The sequence below is a fragment of the Ailuropoda melanoleuca genome, chromosome 12, assembly GCF_002007445.2.
Source record: "Ailuropoda melanoleuca isolate Jingjing chromosome 12, ASM200744v2, whole genome shotgun sequence".
Taxonomy (NCBI): Eukaryota; Metazoa; Chordata; class Mammalia; order Carnivora; family Ursidae; genus Ailuropoda; species Ailuropoda melanoleuca.
The window spans coordinates 13,238,242-13,257,553 of record NC_048229.1 but is presented as its reverse complement, the minus strand read 5'-3'; the positions used below and the strand labels follow the sequence as shown (position 1 = coordinate 13,257,553).

The window sequence follows — 19,312 nt, the reverse complement described above, 5'->3', positions numbered from 1 at the left end:
CCCACCTGCCCCCCCACCCCCTCCATGGGTCCCAGGCCTGACCCCAGCACCGGCACTGCATCTGTTACCCTCCCCCTGTCTGGGATTCCGGCAGCTCCCCAGCCTCTAGGGCGTCCCTGTGGATGTTTGCAAACTGGCTGAGTGATGCTCAGTGTTCAGGGAGGATGCTGGGGGCCTTCTACGAGGGCAAGGTCAGATTTTTTGGTTCTCGTGGCTGCAGGCTGTTGGCACAGTTGGAAGAATTTGTCGCTACCAAGTCTTGCCCAAAGATGTGACTTCCCTCACCTGCTTGTCTGCTGGAAGAGACCATAGTGAAGACAGGTCTTACAGAAGCATGGGGCTGTCTGGCCAGGCCTTCAAAGGAAGTGGAGCGATCTGTACGTGGCTTCACAAGGGGACAGAAGGAAGATAACTCGGAGCTTAGCAGGCGGAAAGTACAAAGGGGAGCGAAGGGAAGAACTCCCCCACATCCTTCTCCTGCCCCTGGCGTGATCAGACTGTGGTCATACTTGTGGCAACGGCAGTACTGATAGGACTAACAGGTGTACTAAGATGACTGTATAGATTAGAGTTCTGTAACCTACTGGTGCGGATTAGAACCCCTGCAGCCGTATGTGATGGCTAACGTTTAGGAAGGGATTGCATTCACCCAAGGAAAGATGATGTTGATCCGGCTGGGATGCTGGTCAGTTAGATGGGGAGAACGAGGAGGGGGTGGATCCTAGAGCTATTTAGAAGCTAAACTGGTGGGACCTGGGGACGGATCACGTGCAGGGGACAAAGAGAACAACATCCAGGATAGCTTCCACCATGGCTTGCCCAGGCGGATGGATGGCGATGCCCAGCACTGAGATGGGAACCACTGCGCTGACTGGATCTGGTCACAGCAGGGAGGTGTGGAAGATCATGAGCCATGGCACCTTCTATTTGTTCTCTGCTGTCGCTTGCACGGTTCTGGAGGCTATGATACGCCTCTCACCTCAGGACCTTTGCATAAGCTGGTCTTTCTGCCTACAAGACTTTACTCTTCTTTCTTTGCCTGATTAACACCTGCTTGTCCTTCAGGTCTCGACTTAGAAGTCAAAAGCTCTGGGTTAGGTGCCTCTCCTATGTGCTTCCACAGTCCCTTATACACTGCCAACGTCCCATGTTATAGCCCCCACTGCACTGAATATAATGATCATACATCTGTCGCCCCTCCCCCCACTCCCACAATGCACTGTGAACTCCATGACGGCAGAGATCACATCTGTCTAGTTTGTCACTCTAGCCCTGGCCCTTGCAATGTTGCTTGGAACATAGGAGATACTCAGTAAACACATGTTGAATGAATAAACAAATGAATGAATTATGCATAATGGCCAAGAGGCAGGAGAGTCCAGCAGTTAAGTGAAAACATCGTTTGAAGGGCAGACTGCCAGGATTTGACCCCTGGCTCCAGTGTACTAGCTGTGTGACCTTGGACAACCTAGTTAACCTCTCTGTGCCTCAGTTTCCTCATCTGTAAAGTGGGCATGATAAGATTTTGCTTGGCATGTAGTAAGTGCTTCTTGAATGCCAGTTTTCAGTATTAGCCCTTCAACGTAATCAATGATTTCTTTCCCAGACTCAGCCCACTTAATTGTAATTCACAGCTTCCTCACCCGCCTGAGTTCTTCCAAGCCGATGAGGTGAGGACCCTGCCTGCTGTCTGACTTCATCTCCTTGCATTAACCACTCCTACACTCCAGCCACACTGGCCTCCTTGCTGATCCTTTGAAGCTTATCTCTACCTCAGGGCCTTTGCACTTGCCTTTCTCCCCTCATCATCATATATCCATATATCCATATATCACCAACTGATACTCTATCATTCATGTATGGGCTTACTTGTGATTTATCTCCACTTCTTTCCCAGCAGTGTCCCAGAAGGGCCAGGGCACTAACTGTCTTGTTCACTACAGTGTCCCCAGTGCCTACCAGTGTCTAGCATACAGTAGGTGCTCAATAAATACCAGTTGAGCGTGTGAATGCCCTGCCGCAAGGTCACTGTCCAGTGCTCCATTATTTGGCATGAGTGTCACTCAACAATGGCTTGTCTTTCTTCTCTCACTCAGCTGACGCGGCAGAGTGTGCCTGTTGCCTCTCCCTTCCAGTTGCTGACTGACTGATGCTTGTCTGATGCATAGACAGGTCACAATTACTCAGAAACACCCAAGACAGAACGTAATCCTTATTAATGAGGTCTAAAATGGACGGGCCAACATTGATGAGCCCAGGACTTAAACCCCACCACAGACTGGGCATTTTGTGTATGGAAGTGAAGACAAATGAGGGACTGAAGGTGTTCAGCACAGAGGGACCAGTCAGTGCAAAGGCCCTGAGGCAGGGACACACTTTGCATTTTTGAGAGGCAGAAACCTGAAATTTGGGGGAAATATTCTGTTTCACAACTTTCTAATTTAATCTTTTCTGTTTTCCCAGTACTCACCAGAAGTAGTGAGTTTGCTCTGTAGCAGGAAAGCGCAGACATCCAAAGAACTTGACCTAGCTTCAGGTTTGATTCCTCAGGCCTGAAAGCTGGTACCATTCAGAGAGGCTGACAGCATCCCTTGGTCATTCACTCATTCAACAAACATTCAGTGAGTCCCTGCTATATGCTAGGACCTGTATTAGATACCAGAGAGGCCGCCTTTGAGTCCCTCCGTGCAGAACAGCACCCCAAAGGCTTTTCCACAGTGCCTCCTGCACAGGCGGAGGGACCAGGTTCCCAGCCACCTTGCACATGTCATCCTGGGAGAATGAGTCCTTCTCTCTCTGCAGATACTTGGTGACTCTGGAAGATTCCAGGAAGAGCAACTCTTCTCTCTATCCCAGTGGAGACAGTTTTCTAGTGCCCTCAGGACCCTGTCTAATGTCCCATCCTTCCTTCTCTCCTCCAGCCCCCTGCCTCGGGAAAACAGTCTCCCACAAAGAATGGCAGCCCCTCCAAGTGCCCCCGCTTTCTTAAGGTCAAGAACTGGGAGACCGACGTGGTTCTCACCGACACCCTTCACCTTAAGAGCACACTGGTGAGTACCCCAGCAGGATGTAGACCGCATTAACCACGTTTGGCGTTGGCTAAGTCTTTGTTGTGGGGACAGCCCTATGCACTGTGGGGTGTGTAGCGTCACTCCTGGCCTGTCCCCACGAGATGTCAGTTGCCCCCCTGAAGTTGTGACAACCAAAATGTCTCCAGATATTACTCAGTGTCCCCTGGGTGGGAAATCCACTCCCATTTGAGAACTGCTAGTGGATACTTACTTACTCATGGAAATACTTTTTATTTGTGAACCTTGAACCCAAAAGAATCCAATCCAAGTGGAGGAGTTGCTGGTTCTGAACACATTTTCTCTGTCTCTCACAGCCTGATCACTGATGAAGTATTGAACAAGCCCTTCCTTGCTTTCACTGTGTTTTGGCTAAACTTTTATATCATATTTTTAACAGCCAGCCAATCAACATGTTGCTTTACATTTTTGTTGAAAATGAACCTCTTGGGGAAACGTATCAGTTAGCTATTGCTATGTAACAAACATCCCCGAAATTCAGTGGCTTAAAAACAACAATCACTTACTATTTTTCTAAAGTGCAGAGATTGGCTCAGTGGTCCTCCTAGTCTCAGTTGATCTCAAGCATCTGCAGTCATCGGAAGGGTCAGCTGTGGGTGGGCTGGTCTAGGATGGCCTTGGCTGGGATAACTCACAACTCTGTTTCATGTGGTCTCTCTTCCTCCAGCAAGCTAACTGGGCCTTGTTCACATGGTGGTTTTAAGGTTTTCAGAGAGAATGAGCAGAAGCATGGAAGATCTCTTGAGGCGTAGGCATGGGATGGGCACAGCCTCACTTCTGCCATTTTCTATTGGCCAAAACCAACTCACATTCAAGGGAAGTGGGTTTAGTCTCCACCTCTTGACGAGAATTGCTATAAAGTCACATTGCAAAGGGTGTGAATATAGGGAAGAGAGAAATTGGGGCTACTTTTTTGCAGTCAACATCCCAGAGATGCATTCAAGCGAACTACTACAGCCACTCAACAAGCTACTTCTTGATCAGCATGGGATTGCAAAAATATTGGGGGATTCAGTACCAATGATTCTGATTCCCAGGGAGTGCCAGTCAGAGAGCCCCTCTTCCCCTAGTTGAGTAGAGCAAACACTTTCAGAACCTTAAAACACTGCCTGTCAATCCTCACCTTGACTGATGACCACATCCTACAATGATTTGAAGCTGGTACTTGAGAAATCCCATTTGGGAATTAAAGGACAGGTAAACTCCACCACACATGTCAGATCCAGGTCCACACCCCCACTTGTGCTAAAACCAAGTGATCCTCTAACCCTCTCTTTTCCCTCCAGGAAACGGGCTGCACCGAGCACATCTGTATGGGCTCCATCATGCTCCCTTCTCAGCAAATACGAAGGCCTGAAGATGTCCGCACAAAAGAACAGCTCTTCCCTCTTGCCAAAGAGTTCATTGATCAGTACTACTCGTCAATTAAAAGGTATGTTGCCTCTGGGGCCCCAGCGTGAATTACCGAGTACCGGGACAAAGACTTCAGCTCCAACTCTACAACAGTTGAACCAAGACCTAAGCATGAGGGCACTGCCCTCCAAACACACAGGTTGAAAACTGGTGGCCCAAGGGCCGAATCTGGCCCCCAGAAACGTCTTTGTTTGTCCTGCAAAGTGTTGTTTAAATTTGAAACATTACAAGCAATTCCGTGTCTAGGCACACTACCCTAAAGAAACTGTCATACTGTTCACCAGAAGACATACATAAAAATATTCAGACACATTGTTATAATAGGGGGAAAAAATTAAAATCAAAGAGCCAACTGGAACCCCTCAGCTCCCTTAACAGGAGATTCTATAAGTAAGTCGTGGTATTTTCCAAGTCGTGGAATATCATACAGCTACAGAAAATGAGTGAGTTAGCACTCAGCACTCAGCATGTTCGTGGGAACGAAGCTTGCCAATAACTATGCAAAATGAAAAAAGGGATAAATTTGTAAAAATACATTCAGGGTAGCACCATTTATATAGACTTTTAAAACATACAGAGTAATACTGTACATGATTTAGGAAATATTTACACATGTGACAAGTACACGAAGAAAAGCATGACATGGGGCACCCTGGGTGGCTCAGTCAGTTAAGCAACGGACTCCTGATTTTGGCTCAGGTCATGACCTTGGGGTCATGAGATCGAGCCCCACATCAGGCTCTGTGCTCAGCATAGAGTGTGCTTGGGATTCTCTCTCTCTCTGTCCCCCCTCCCACTTGCTCTCTCTTTCTTTCTGAAATAAATAAATAAATCTTAAAAAAAAAAAGAAAGACTGGGGCACCTGGGTGGCACAGCGGTTAAGCATCCGCCTTCGGCTCAGGGCATGATCCCGGCGTTATGGGATCGAGCCCCACGTCAGGCTCCTCTGCTATGAGCCTGCTTCTTCCTCTCCCACTCCCCCTGCTTGTGTTCCCTCTGGCTGGCTGTCTCTATCTCTGTCGAATAAATAAATAAAATCTTTAAAAAAAAAAAAAAGAAAGAAAAAGAAAAGCATGAGATACTTCTGGGAAGAAAACATAATCCCCAAAGAACTATAACATCATTTCTCATTTACTATTTCTTAGCCCTGGGAGTTCATTATATTATCCTCAATACCTTTTTGTAAGCCCGAAATGTTTCATAATATTTTCAACTTTTAAAAATTGAATTTCTTGTCATCATTTAAAAATTAGAAGAGTTCTCTTTAAAAATCAGATTTCCACATGACTCTTGATCTCGGGGTTGTGAGTTCGAGCCCTGCATTGGCTGTAGAGATTACTTAAAAATAAAATCTTAAAAAATAAATCAGGGGCGCCTGGGTGGCACAGCGGTTAAGCGTCTGCCTTCGGCTCAGGGCATGATCCCGGCGTTATGGGATCGAGCCCCACATTGGGCTCTTCCGCTATGAGCCTGCTTCTTCCTCTCCTACTCCCCCTGCTTGTGTTCCCTCTCTCTCTGGTTGTCTCTATCTCTGTTGAATAAATAAATAAAATCTTTAAAAAATAATAAAAAAATAAATCAATAGATATAGAACATTAAAATAAAAATCAGATTTCCAGTTTCTCTTGAAAAGAGACCTGGCATCCCTGGGCCCCCATTCTTACCAGGTGACAACTGGCAGGAACAGAGTACTAGCTGCCCCCTTTGAACTGGGCACAGGCTCGCCCATTGGCCACAGTCCCCACCAGACCAGTTCAGTCACTAATGGGCCTTTGTGGGCATTTGAGTTCACAGTCTGCTTATGCTTAAACTATTGTGTCCACATACCAACTCGGACTTGCTGTGGCTTCTGCCCTCTTGGAATGGCTCACTCTTTCCACCAACCCCTAATTCAGGAGAAAAGATAGCACTCCCGTGTCCTGTCCTTCCTCACTCAGATTTGGCTCCAAAGCCCACACAGAGAGGCTGGAAGAGGTGAACAAAGAGATCGAGACCACCGGCACCTACCAGCTCAAAGACACGGAGCTCATCTACGGGGCGAAGCACGCCTGGCGGAATGCCTCCCGCTGCGTTGGCAGGATCCAGTGGTCCAAGCTGCAGGTAGGCGGTGAGGCTCTTTGGTGGGTGGGGAGGGATGAGCTTTACAAGGGAGCAGTTCTTTCCAAGGGCGACTGGAAGTCATGGTGAGATATCAGATGGCGGTCATGGGGTCCCTGATGCTCAGATCATGACTGAATCTGCCTTATAGTCATGTCTCATTGAGCCAACACAGTGCCATTTAAAAAGGAACTTACATGTCTCTTGGTAAGGTTTATGCTGTCCAGTTTACCCCAGACCCCACCACTCCCTTTTGTCTTCCACCTACTCTCTTTGCTTATTTATATTACCTGCCTCTTCCCTGAAAGCATTAGATTCTGTGTCCCTGGGGAGTAGTTTGAAGTTGGAAATAGCATAGTTATCAAGGGGGTTTTGTCTGATTGTTATTTGTTTTGTTGTTAAATCCCTGACCCCTAGTAACCTAGCAGGAAATACATCCAGCCCACTAAAGTCTCTCCTTTACTCATCATCCTGTAACCGCATGCACCTACACACCATGCCTGCTTTCAGGGGATTTTTCCTGGTTTGATTGACTGTGGTTATTAGGATAGAAAAAACAAAAACCAAAAAAACAACTATAAACCCCAGCGCAGGTCTCATTAGAGGAGTGCTCGCTCCCCGAGTGGGGCAGTGGGTTCTCCTCCCCTGGGAAGGCCGCACTGGGGGAGCCGAGGAGGGAAGGAGGAGGTACCCATTCTCACCATGTACCCCTGGCAGGTGTTCGATGCCCGAGACTGCACCACGGCTCACGGGATGTTCAACTACATCTGTAACCACATCAAGTACGCCACCAACAAAGGGAACCTCAGGTGAGCCTGCCCGCTTGCGGAGGGAGTCTAATGTCCCCAAGCCTTGACCCTTGGGTCCGGAGTTGGCTCACCTGCCAAGGAAATGCTCCCCCTCGCCTCTCCAGGAGAGGCGCCCCCCTGGGGAGGTGGCCTAGCTGCTTTGTTCCACCTGCCCTGTCCTGTCTGTTCTGGGAGAAACAGACTCTTGCATGATTTGCAAAGCTGCAGCGGCCAAAATCACGTTCAACCCACTGTGCAATATCACCCGTTTGGGGGGGGGGGCGGGGCAGGAAGGGGTGTCTCCCATTCCCAGGACTCAGAAAATCCCAGTGCCGGTGGTGACCTGCTTGTACCAGCTCCTGCTGTGTGGCCTGGAGCCACCTTAGAATTTCCCTGGGTTTAAAAGACAATGTCTCTTCCTGCCGCTGTGGGCACCGCTCCCTCCTTCAGGCTCCACCAAGCCAAGCAACACCTCGGACTCCTCTTGCCTCACACAAAGAACAAAGCCCCGGGGAGCAGGCCAAGGCTGGGAGGCACCGATGTGGGCTAGTGGCTCCCTGCTAGCAAGTTGCAGCTGCAGGGGAACAGCTGGGCAGTTCTACTTGTCAATCCTGTGCCATCGGTCCTGCCCTGACATCTGGTGCCAGCGGCTGAGGACCAGCCCCACGGTGGGGCCACGGTGGGGAGATTCCTTCCCACGAGCCCCAGGCTGCACTGAGCTCAACCCCACAGTGGCTTGTCTGTATTAAGCATGGGTTTTCTTGGCCATGTCCCTTCCTTGAGAAGGAAACGCTGTTCCAGCTGAGCCCACCAGTAGGGAAGGCGCCTGTAGTATAAGCCCAGAGCCTGCTTGGGGGCATTGGTCTTTCCATCTTTTCCTCAAAGACCTCACCCCTCGGAGAGCATTAGAGAATGCTCCATATATCGTGAGCGTCAAAGGAGGACCCAGTCAAGGTCTCAGCCCTCAAGGAGATTATGGGCTATTCTGGTCGTTTCTAAATGGTGCTATTACAAGGCAATATGGGGGAGGGGGGAGTCACCAAAAGCCAGGGAGTGCACCTCCCCTTTTATCAGTTATCAATTGGTGGGGGAGGGTTCTCGAGATCTTCTCTTAAAATATTCAGCTGATTCTTTTTTTTTTTTTTTACAACCACACATCTGGACGTGGTAAGAAGGCCATCAGAGAATGTGTATCATACATAAAAATAATCTAAACATAACAGAGGAAGGAAGGCAAGGGAGAAGAAGGGAGGGGGAGAGAGAGATGTAAGGCATTCAATTTGCTGTTCGGCGAAATTATGTTTAGGGGACATAAATGTGTTCCGTTTCTTCTGCTGGTCTCGGTTCCCGCACATAGAGTAAGCATTCCACCCGCTGTGTGTGATTCTGATGTTTCTAAACATGCTTTTTAAATATATATGTTACACAAACACCCTTTATCTGGTGCTCAACCAAAGAAACGGCAAAGTGTTTTACCACCAAAGGGAACGCTGACAGTTTGACTCGTTCTGTGTTCATCTCCAATATGGCGCCTTTGCTAGGAGCTTGTTCAGAGCACTGTCGGCTCTCTGTGACTCCTACCTTCAGCCCTCGTTCTAGACTCACCCCCCGCCCCATGCAGTGCACCGTCCCTGCAGTATTAAATGTGATGCAGTCTTATGCACACGGTAAGACCCACACGTGCTCAGAAAGAAGGTGGCCCTAGGAACAGGAGACAGGGGAAGGTTTGTGGAGGAAGGGAGTCTGAGTCGGGACTTGAATTTGGGTACATGACAGTGGAGAGGGATTCCTGCCAGGATGGGCAGCAGGGCCAAGTTCCAGGGGCAGAATGTGTAGAGAAGAAGATCTGCAAGCCATGGGCTGGACCTGCCGTGTGATCGTCATACGGACACAAGCCTGGGTGGTAGCTCCCATAGCCTGGGATTGAGTCCACGGACGCCACTGATGAGCTGGGGTGGCCAGAGCTCCTGGTATGAGATCACATTGAACCACGTCACGAAGAAGTCATAGTCCTTTCAGCTGTTTTCAATCCTTCTGATAATGCCAAAGAGAAAGTCTCAGTTTGATGAGAAGACATCCTTAACACCTCTCTAACGTTGCTGATCTCCCCATTAGCAGAGCGAGCTGGGCCCCAGCTAGACAAACCCCAGCACCTTCCTGCAGCGTAATAAGGGTATACGGTCTCCTAGTTGCCTGTTTACGTAGGCGAGGCCAGTGGCGATCTCCAGTTTTCTTTTAAAGTGAATAAATGTGAGCATAAGGGAAGCACTAAGATTTCTTCTTGGCTGTAAGTGTGTAGACGTCCGTACTGGGGGTGGGCAAGTGGAGCGAGAAGTTAAGGATGGTGGTAAGAGTGAGAGTGGAATTGGGAATCAGTGATGAGCTCTTAGAGTGAAGGAGGATGCCACGTTGTTTCCCTGGAGATCACCTGCTGCCAAAGAACCCCTGGGAAGCTGGCCCCAGCCAAGAGTGTTTAAGGGTCTCCAGTTAGAGCAGCAGTCTCTGTTCTTCGGTGGACTGGCATGGGGCCTCCCATCCTCCACCCTTCCTCAGACCAGTGCTCCAGTGGAGGGACAGGGCATGGTCCCTCCCTTCCAACAGCAGCTCCATGCTCCCTTGGGGACCTTGGCACAGAGGTCATCCACGCTGAGCCTCATGCACCAGGTGGCCTGGGTGATACCCTTTCCAGTATGTCCACAAGGTGCGAGGCCCGCCCTGACACCGCATGTCCCCCTCTGTCCGCCACAGGTCTGCCATCACCATATTTCCGCAGAGGACTGACGGCAAGCACGATTTCCGAGTCTGGAACTCTCAGCTCATCCGCTACGCCGGCTACAAGCAGCCTGACGGCTCCATCCTAGGGGACCCAGCCAATGTGGAATTCACAGAGGTTTGTGCCCTCCCCCTGCCCCCGCCTGGGCTCTCAGTCCCCCAAACTGGCTTTATCCACAGGCTTTTTTTTTTTAAGATTTTATTTATTCATTTATTTGATAGAGAGAGAGACAGCCAGCGAGAGAGGGAACACAAGCAGGGGGAGTGGGAGAGGAAGAAGCAGGCTCCCAGTGGAGCAGGGAGCCTGGTGCGGGGCTCTATTCCAGGACCATGGGATCACACCCTGAGCCAAAGGCAGACGCTTAATGACTGAGCCACCCAGGTGCCCCTATCCACAGGCCTTTTTTACTTTAAATGTTATCCTCATAGGGAAAGCAGCCAGTGGGGTACCGTTGACTCCTCTCCAGACCTCCTGCTCCTTTTGGCTGCCCCCAGTCCAGCTGGTTCCCTTACATCTGGCCATTTGGTCATTTTCATCCCTTCCCTCCCCTAGCTGTCATGATAGGAACTGTTGTCCCACTTCACAGATGAGTAGACTGAGTCTCACCATAGCCCCATGAGTTATCCAAGGCCACCAAATGAGCACAGAGAAAGCTGGAAGTGCATTTCCAAATCTCCTGCCTCCCACCATCAGGAGAGGAGCTGACACGTAGGAACCACCTGTTCTGAGTTGGGTAATACATCAAACTCCTATCATTCATTCATCCGTTTACGCAGTTCTAGCTACCCAGCCCTTCTTCGGATGGGCTTGTCTCTGCATCATACCAAGACAACCACAGTTTCTGGAAGCCCAAGTCAGTTCGTAAAAGCCACCAGGTAAACAAACCCCACCATCCCCCCATCCAGTGCAGACGCAGACAGGTAGCATAGGGAATGCACAGTAGCTTACTGCACCTGTGCCCATAGGGGACACCGCGGGCAGACCCATGCCTAGAATGAGCTTGGGCACACAGCCGGGCACCCCTCTCATTTATCACCCACTCATCCCCAGTTGAGGTTCGTCTCTGTTCTTTCCTCAAACGGCACCCCTCCGGACAGAGCTGGCAAGATCAAGCACTGCTCCCATCCCTCATTACTGCTGACTTCATTTGCATGTGGCTTTTCTTATTAAAATGTTATTATCCAGAAGAAGGGTCTGTAACCAGGGCGACCAGGAGTTGCACCTGTGCCGATTTCTACTCAGCCAGACTCTCGGCTCCACTTGGCTGAGCGCTAACTGCAGAGTTGGCTGACCTTGTCCTCCTGGCCACAGGAGGACAGAAACGCCACAGCCTCTTCCTCCCCTTCTGTCTCCAGAAACCTCGCTGACAGCACATGTTCTCCTAAGCCCCTGATGTCATGCTTCCTCTTTCTACTAACACCACAGAATCACCCCAAACATAACCACATAACTGTGTCTTTTGAAACCCACTCTCTCTACACTGTCCAGTGTGGCAGCCCCTGGCCACGGGTGGCTAGTGGGCACTGGAAAAATCCAAAGTGAGGTGTGTCGTGTGATATATACACCGGATCTTGAAGACTGAGAACAAAACAGAGAGTAGAAAATATCTCATTAAATATTTTTATCTTGATTACATATTGAAATAATATTGTAGATGTTAGGCTAATCTATTATATTTATTAAAAATTAATACACCTATTGAGTTAATAAGTGTGTTAACATTTATGTTAAATGTCTTTTATTATAGTAATATTAATAATATATTTGATAATTTATCATTATGACATTAATGATTATTACATTTAATTATATGTTATATATTAGCTACATTTATTGGATAACTGTATTCCATATTTAACTTTAATGTTAAATATATTAAAATATATTGCTATCAATACTTTATTTGATATATTAAAAAGTTAATATCGATATAATGAATATTATAATTATGATGACTAGTAATAATCAAATACTATTGAAATTAAAATATATTATTTAAAATGAACATATTATTTATATTATTTCACCTGCTTTTTGGGTTTTTTTTTTTTTTTTACTTTTTTAAATGTAGGTACTAAAGGGGCGCCTGGGTGGCTCAGTCGGTTAAGCGTCTGCTTTTGGCTCAAGTCATGATTCCAGGGTTCTGGGATCAAGCCCCTCATTGGGCTCCCTGCTCACCGGGGAGTCTGCTTCTCCCTCTCACTCTCCCTCTCTGCTGTCCCTCTCTCTCTCAAATAAATAAATAAAATCTTTTTTAAAAAATTAAATATAACTACTAAAAATTTTTCAATTACCTGTGTGGCTTGCTTTATATTTCGATTGGACAGCTGCTCTAACAGATGCATTTATGCACAAATTCTAATAATTCCACCCTCATCAAATGTGGTAGGTTTTCTTTCTATCTCAGGGTACCCGATGTAAACAGTTCCAGAGCGAGTGCCTCGGACATGCCAGACCCTATGCTCGAGGGTGTTACAGGTACAACAGTCCGAGTCAGCTGGTGCCCTCCGGGAGTTCCCGGTGGGTAAGAGCAACGTGGCCCAGGGCCTCCAGAGGAAGGTGCTGCTGGCCGGCTTGCACCGGGATCTCTGCGCCCTCCTCGCACTGCCCCAGTGTCTGGAGGGTCTGGGGCAAGGCAGCAGGGTCAGTGGCGTGACCTGGACACTTCTGGTTGCAGATCTGCGTACAGCAGGGCTGGAAACCCCCAAGGGGCCGCTTCGATGTCCTGCCACTCCTGCTCCAGGCCAACGGCAATGACCCCGAGCTCTTCCAGATTCCTCCAGAGCTGGTGTTGGAAGTGCCCATCAGACACCCCAAGTAAGAGGAACTGGCAGGGGTGGGGGAATTCACCCAGTGCCTCTCTCTGCCTCTCCCGATGCCCCTGGCTCTCCCTCCAGCCCAGACAGAGGCTGAAAGGGGGTCTTGGTTCCTTGCTTACAGTGGACCCCCCCCCAAGCAGTAAGTCCTCCTTGACCAGCCAGGGGATAACCATCTCTTCAGAACTGTAATCTCCCTCCTCACCCTGCTCCTATGCAATCAACCAGGACCTGCCCTTTCCCCAGCTTTCCAGAAAAGCAGAAGCACCTCCTGTCTTGTGGGCACTCATTTTAAGTAGAGCTGTTTAAAACGATGTGACCTGATGTGGGTCAAGCGCAGAAGGAATTTGGAGCCAGGAAGGAACTGCAAGGGCTGGGCCAGCAGCACAAACAGAATTCACACTTGAAAAGTGAAGGAAATCCATAGTGAGACGCTGACCTTGGAGGCAGAATGGGGAGGGAGGAGCAAAAAGCTCAATAATCCAGACAAATATTATTTTAATGCAGTCTTTTTATCAAATTTAATTTTTATATTAAAAATTATCAAAATTAATTTTAATTTTTTTATATGAAAATTTTAAATAAAGACAGGATCCAGTTCAGGGCTGAGATTCAGGTGAAGCAAGCAAGGTGAGTCATACACGTACAAGGTGGGACCTGTCTTTATTTGAAGTTTTGATGGTTTGTTTGTTGTGGATTTTTTTTTTTGCATTAATTTTGTTTGGAAAACATGGGAGTTAATTTAGAATACAACATAAATAAAAAATAGTAGTGGTCTTGATTACTGGGTTTGTTGGAGCCCCCTTAAATTTTACACCCAAGGCTAGTGCCTGACTTACCTCACCCTTGTCCCAGCCCTGGAGAGGGAGCAAGTGTCCTGAGATTCCTGACACTGCCCCGTATCTGGGAACTCACCCAGTCTCCCTGGTGAAACCTGGCCTACATTCATTCATGCATTCCTTCAACATGGTTTATTATTCCTGCTCTGGGCCAGGCATTATGCGAGCCTTTGTAGCTCAGTTGGTCTCTGCCTCCATGGTGTTTTGGGTCCCAAGAAGGAGAACTTACACATACTATAACCCAAATAACCACTTAATTCCAATAAAGCACTACAAAAGAAATTTTGTGGTGCCCAGAGGCATAAAGCTGCCTGATCCAAACTAAACTGAACATCAGGGAAGGCTTCCCAGAGTAAGCAACATTTTAGCTGAGAATTAAAGTTTGAGTAAGGGCAGACACAGAAGAAAGAAGATCCCAGGAGGAAGGAACTGCGATGCAAAGGCCCTGAGATAGGAAGGAATTTGGCAAGACACCCTTCCTCCTGGATTAACTTTCAGAGTGGTTCCCAGGCTTGGATGTTCCTCCACATTACCTGGGAGACCCTTAAAAATGCATATCATGGGACCCAGCTGTGGAGCCTGTGATCCCACAGGTCTGAAGTGGAGCCCAGGAGTCAGGTTCTGACACAGCAAGTCCCAGGAGGTAGCTGGCATTTCCACATCCCCGGACTCGGGCTGCCCCGCCCCGTGGTGAGCTGGGCCGTGTCGCTCTCCGCAGGTTTGAGTGGTTCAAGGATCTGGGCCTCAAGTGGTACGGCCTCCCCGCTGTGTCTAATATGCTGCTGGAGATCGGCGGCCTGGAGTTCAGCGCCTGCCCCTTCAGTGGCTGGTACATGGGCACAGAGATCGGCGTTCGCGACTACTGTGACAACTCTCGATACAACATCCTGGAGGTGAGGTCCCTCCCTGGCTGTCGTGATGGGCAGGCAGGAGGCAGAGGGGGTGGGCCCAGCGGTCCTTCCCCGTAGCTGAGCTTTGGGTCTTGGAAACTAGAAGAGGTTGGAACAGAGACTGGAACAGAGCTTAGAAGCCCCCAGCAATCCCAGAGCCCCCACGGCAGGAACAGCGCATGTGCGAGGGGCTACGCCCTGATCCAAGCACCGTGTATAGATGGTGTGCTCATTTAATCCCCAGCACAACCTATGGGTATGATCATCCCCATTTCACAGATGAGGAAGCTGAGGCCTTTCAGAGGTTAAAGTGACAAGCTCAAGGTCAACCAGCTAGCGAGTGGCAGAGCGGGGATGTGAACTCAGTCTGGCTTTACGGTCCAAGTTCCCAACCACCCGGCTGCACAGCCTCTTATTAGAATGGTTTGAAAATGACCCATGAACTCGGGGCGTTTCTTGCCTCTTTTCCGAAAAACAAGGTAGGAAGATTGGCAGCGGTTTGCCAGCATATGCGTTTCTCAGTGGAGGGCCTGATTCCCTCCGTGGCTGAGTCATCCTCATCTACTAAGGGCTGCTTGGATGGAGTCTGGAGCTCAGATCTGGCAAACGCATCAGGATAGCTGTGGTCTTGCTAGCAGCTGTTAATCCTAACAGCTGTCTGCCGTGGCAGGCTGTGTTTCAAAAGGAGGCATGAGAAACAGAGAAGTTAAGCCCTAGACCTATGTCACACAGTAAATAAGGCAAGAGTAGAACTCAGAATCGAGCATTAGGTTTCTGTTGTTAAAAATCCATGGGTGGGGGCGCCTGGGTGGCTCAGTCCGGGAAGCGTCTGCTTTCAGCTCATGATCTTGGGGTCCTGGGATCGAGCCCCATATCAGGCTCCCTGCTCAGTGGGAAGCCTGCTTCTCCCTCTCCCTCTGCCGCTCCCCCTGCTTGTGTCTGTTCCCTCTCTCTCTCTCTCTCTCTGTCTCTCTTAAATAAATAAGTAAAATTATTAAAAATAATAACAATAAAATAAAATCCATGGGTGTTCACAGGGATGGACCTTTGAAGTCGTTATGCTAAGTGAGATAAGTCAGACAGAGAAAGACAAATGCTGTGGGACATTGCTTGTATATGGAATCTAAAAAAGCCAGACTCATAAAAAGAGGGTGGAATGCTGGTTACCAGGGGCTGGTGGGTGGGGGAGTTAGGGAGGAGATGTTTCAGGGTGCAAACTTGCAGCGAAAAGATAAATAAGTTCTGGAAATCTAATGCAGAGAAGAGTAATTATAGTCAACAATACTGAATTATAAACTTCAAAGTTGCTAAGAGACTAGATCTTAATTGTTCCCACCACAGAAAAAGAAATAATAATTATGTGACATGATAAAGGTGTTAACTAACAGTGGTAATCATATTGCAATATATAAGTGTACCAAAACCAAAGCCTTAAATTTGTATACCTAAAACTCACACAATGTTATATGCCCACGATGTCTCAGTTTTTTAAAAATCCCGTAAGTGTTAGCTTGGAAACGGAAGCCAGGGGTCCTCAGCCTTGCCACACACTGGAGTTACCTAGGGAACTTTATTATGCTTGAGTCCCACTCACCAGGATTCGGATATAATTGCTCAGGGATCGAGCCTCGATACCAGCATTTTTCAAAGCTCCCGGGAAGATTCTACTGGGCGGTCACTGATCTCTGAAAACTTCTGGCAGGAAAGGAAAAGACATGTCACGCAATTTCCATAGACGTGACTCAAGTCACATTTGAGGATTTTTTTTTTTTAGATCAGAGAGTCTTTTTTTTTTTTTTTCTGCAACTGCTTTCCATTCTTGTAACCAAAGTAATGGTATCGAAGTAACAATAGCAGCATAATGGCTATACACACTTTCCTCCCTCAAAAAATAACTCAAGTTTTGTATGTATTTATGTAGAGCAGGAAATTTCTTTCTGTGGCTGTGTCACTGCCAAAGGACCACAGCAGAACCTAACGCCTCAGCCTCAAAGAATGAATTAACATGAGATCTGCTTTCATGATCTCTGCTTACATTTCGATTGCAAGGAGCCCTCCCCAAGTAACTTAAATGAGATGCACTCCCGCGCCAGCCCTCCCAGTCCGACCGCTGTTACGTGCAAATGTTGACAGCTGGGCTGGGAAGCAGTTTACCCAAACCTGAGAAATTGTCGCCTCCTAGCCCCATAATGAGACCTGGGCTCCCACAAGTGACTAGAATTGACAGAGGAAGGAAAAGCAAGGCTCTAATTAATGAATTTGCTCTTGGGTCTTCCCCACTCCTGACATCAGCCTCTGGTTCAGCTTGAGCTGTAACATGTCAGGAATTGGTTTGTTTCTAGTAGTTTTGCGGATGGAGTCGGCTGGCTGGGGAGCAGCTCTCAGGGCTCGGATGTTATGTGGCTGCCTGGGCTCCAGCTCCGAGGCCAAATGGCTCTATGGACCTCGCTGAGCCTCAGTTTCCTTATCTGTCAGATAGACTCAGGCAGGCATCTCCCTGAGCTCAAAACCCCCACGGTCTGGATCCCAAGTAGGGCTACTCCAGGCATGAGGCAGGATCAGTGGAGAGTTTTCCTTCTAGAAAGCAGATGATGTCACTCCCGGACCTACTCTTCCGCTTAAAACCCTCCAGAGACCCTCTCCATGATATTTGGAATGTAATCCCAGATCCGGCATGATCCAATCCTGCCTGTCTCTCTCTCTCTCCCACCAGCTCCCCTGGCTTACTGCCCCCACCCCTTAAATACACTGGCCTTTCTATATCTCAGATGGTGCAAGCCAGACCCCCCTCAGGGTCTTTGCACCTGCTGTTCTCTCTGCCTAGAACCTCCCCTCCGTAGACCTGCAGATATCTTGCTTCTTCTCATCATCTGGGTCTCACCTGATATGCCACGTCCGCAGTGGGTCTTCCCTGACTGTCCTGGCTCAGTCCAGTACTCCATTCCTCTTCATCTTCTTTCCTTGTCTTATTTTCTCCCTAGGGATTAGCACTCATCACAATATTAACTGTCTCTCTCCCACACTAGAAGGTAAGCCCAAAAATAAAAGGGCTACTCAAGTCTCTCTGGTTTTCTGCTACCAGTAGGTTCTCAATAGAAAAGTCTTTTGAGTGAGTTCATCAGTCTGGTAATGAGTTGACTAATTAGGGAAGAAATTCATCGGTGACACTAGCTAGCCGTGTCTCTCCAGCAGTGGCCCAGCCTGTGAGTCTGTGTTTCCTTCATTTTCAGGAAGTGGCCAAGAAGATGAACTTGGATATGAGGAAGACATCCTCCCTGTGGAAGGACCAGGCGCTGGTGGAAATCAACATTGCTGTTCTCTACAGCTTCCAGGTAGCACGGGGCACACAGGCCTGGTTGTCAGGTGTCCGGGGGAGCTATAAAGCCTTCCAGAGGCTTAGAGCAGAAGGTCAAGAGACCTGGCTACTGGGTGAGGGGAAATCTGTCCCCAGCAAGATATGCTTTCCAGCACACATGCCTTGATCTCCATTTTGGATCTTGGGTGGAGACCATTTGAGGAAGAGATGAATAGATGGGGGAGGGCCATTGGGACTTGTTGCTTATGATCGATTAGGATTAGGACGGCAGGCAGCCTCTGTGTCTTGCCACCCCTTTGGGGTTCAGACTACCACATAACAGACACAAATACTCGTCTTCGTTATCAGAAGCATATATGCCCCCTCAGTGCGTGGCTCTGTGGCAGGTGGTGTTACGTAGGATAGCTGTGGAATTTATTACCTAAACCATGATGCTTTTCGATTAAAAGGAAGACACTCCTAATAGTTACGCCAGGGTGGCATTCTCCCAGGCAGAAGTCTATAGAAAACTGTAGAATAGAGATCACTGTCTGTAACAGAGACCAGTTCTATCCTCTGGGGCTGCGAGTCTGGGAAGCTAGGCCCTCCTAGACATGGAAGGCACACACGGTAGAATGAACAGATCAAGTCATAGATAGACGTGAATACGGACCATGGGCCTCCATGTCAGGTTTAGGGAGAATGGGCACACGGAGGAATATCCCAGGGAAGAGACAGGTTGAGATGGGATGAGGGGAAGGAAGTGCCCTCTTCTCTCTCGAGCATGGAGGAGTGAGGCTTGAGGTTTTCAGGAGTCGTTGAGAAGGATGGAGCCTACTTTGGTGGAATGAGGGACAGGTATGAAGACCGACGAGCCAGAGATAGGAGAGATGTGAGCGGGATGAGTGATTGAGGAGGGAAGATGCAGAAAGGGGCAGGGGTTTGTGGGCAGAGAGGGAAAGCAGTGTTTAGACAAGGTGCAAATCCAGACCGGCCGACCAGAACGGGCCCTGGAGGCTGGTTACCCAGATACGCAGTCGGCCCACCTCTACTGTGATTTCTGTGTTTTAATTTTAATGAACTCCTCCTTAGTACTTTGAAAATTTTATTTTAAGAGGATTTTATATCAGCACCATAAATGGAGGGTCAGTATCAGTTGCCATAAATAGAAAGTAATTATAATATTAAATAAATTAATAAGCAAATAAAGACAAGGAAAACAACACAGAGTTGTTAAATTCCAGCTCAATGCTGCCTGAGGTTCCTCTCTCTGGTGAAGAAGAGCGGGGGGAAGGCGGAAGGAGAGAGGAAA

General features: G+C 48.4%; 1 protein-coding gene across 1 annotated transcript in view; it reads left to right on the top strand.

Moving 5' to 3' along the window:
* Nucleotides 1–19,312, top strand: part of NOS1 (nitric oxide synthase 1) — a 172,230-nt gene that overhangs the window by 111,212 nt on the left and 41,706 nt on the right. The window contains exons 4-11 of the mRNA XM_034638647.1: nucleotides 2,922–3,050; nucleotides 4,376–4,521; nucleotides 6,440–6,602; nucleotides 7,317–7,408; nucleotides 10,136–10,277; nucleotides 12,838–12,977; nucleotides 14,534–14,708; nucleotides 17,936–18,037. Of these exons, the coding sequence (XP_034494538.1) occupies nucleotides 2,922–3,050; nucleotides 4,376–4,521; nucleotides 6,440–6,602; nucleotides 7,317–7,408; nucleotides 10,136–10,277; nucleotides 12,838–12,977; nucleotides 14,534–14,708; nucleotides 17,936–18,037 (1,089 nt within the window). The remainder of the gene's footprint in view (nucleotides 1–2,921; nucleotides 3,051–4,375; nucleotides 4,522–6,439; nucleotides 6,603–7,316; nucleotides 7,409–10,135; nucleotides 10,278–12,837; nucleotides 12,978–14,533; nucleotides 14,709–17,935; nucleotides 18,038–19,312) is intronic.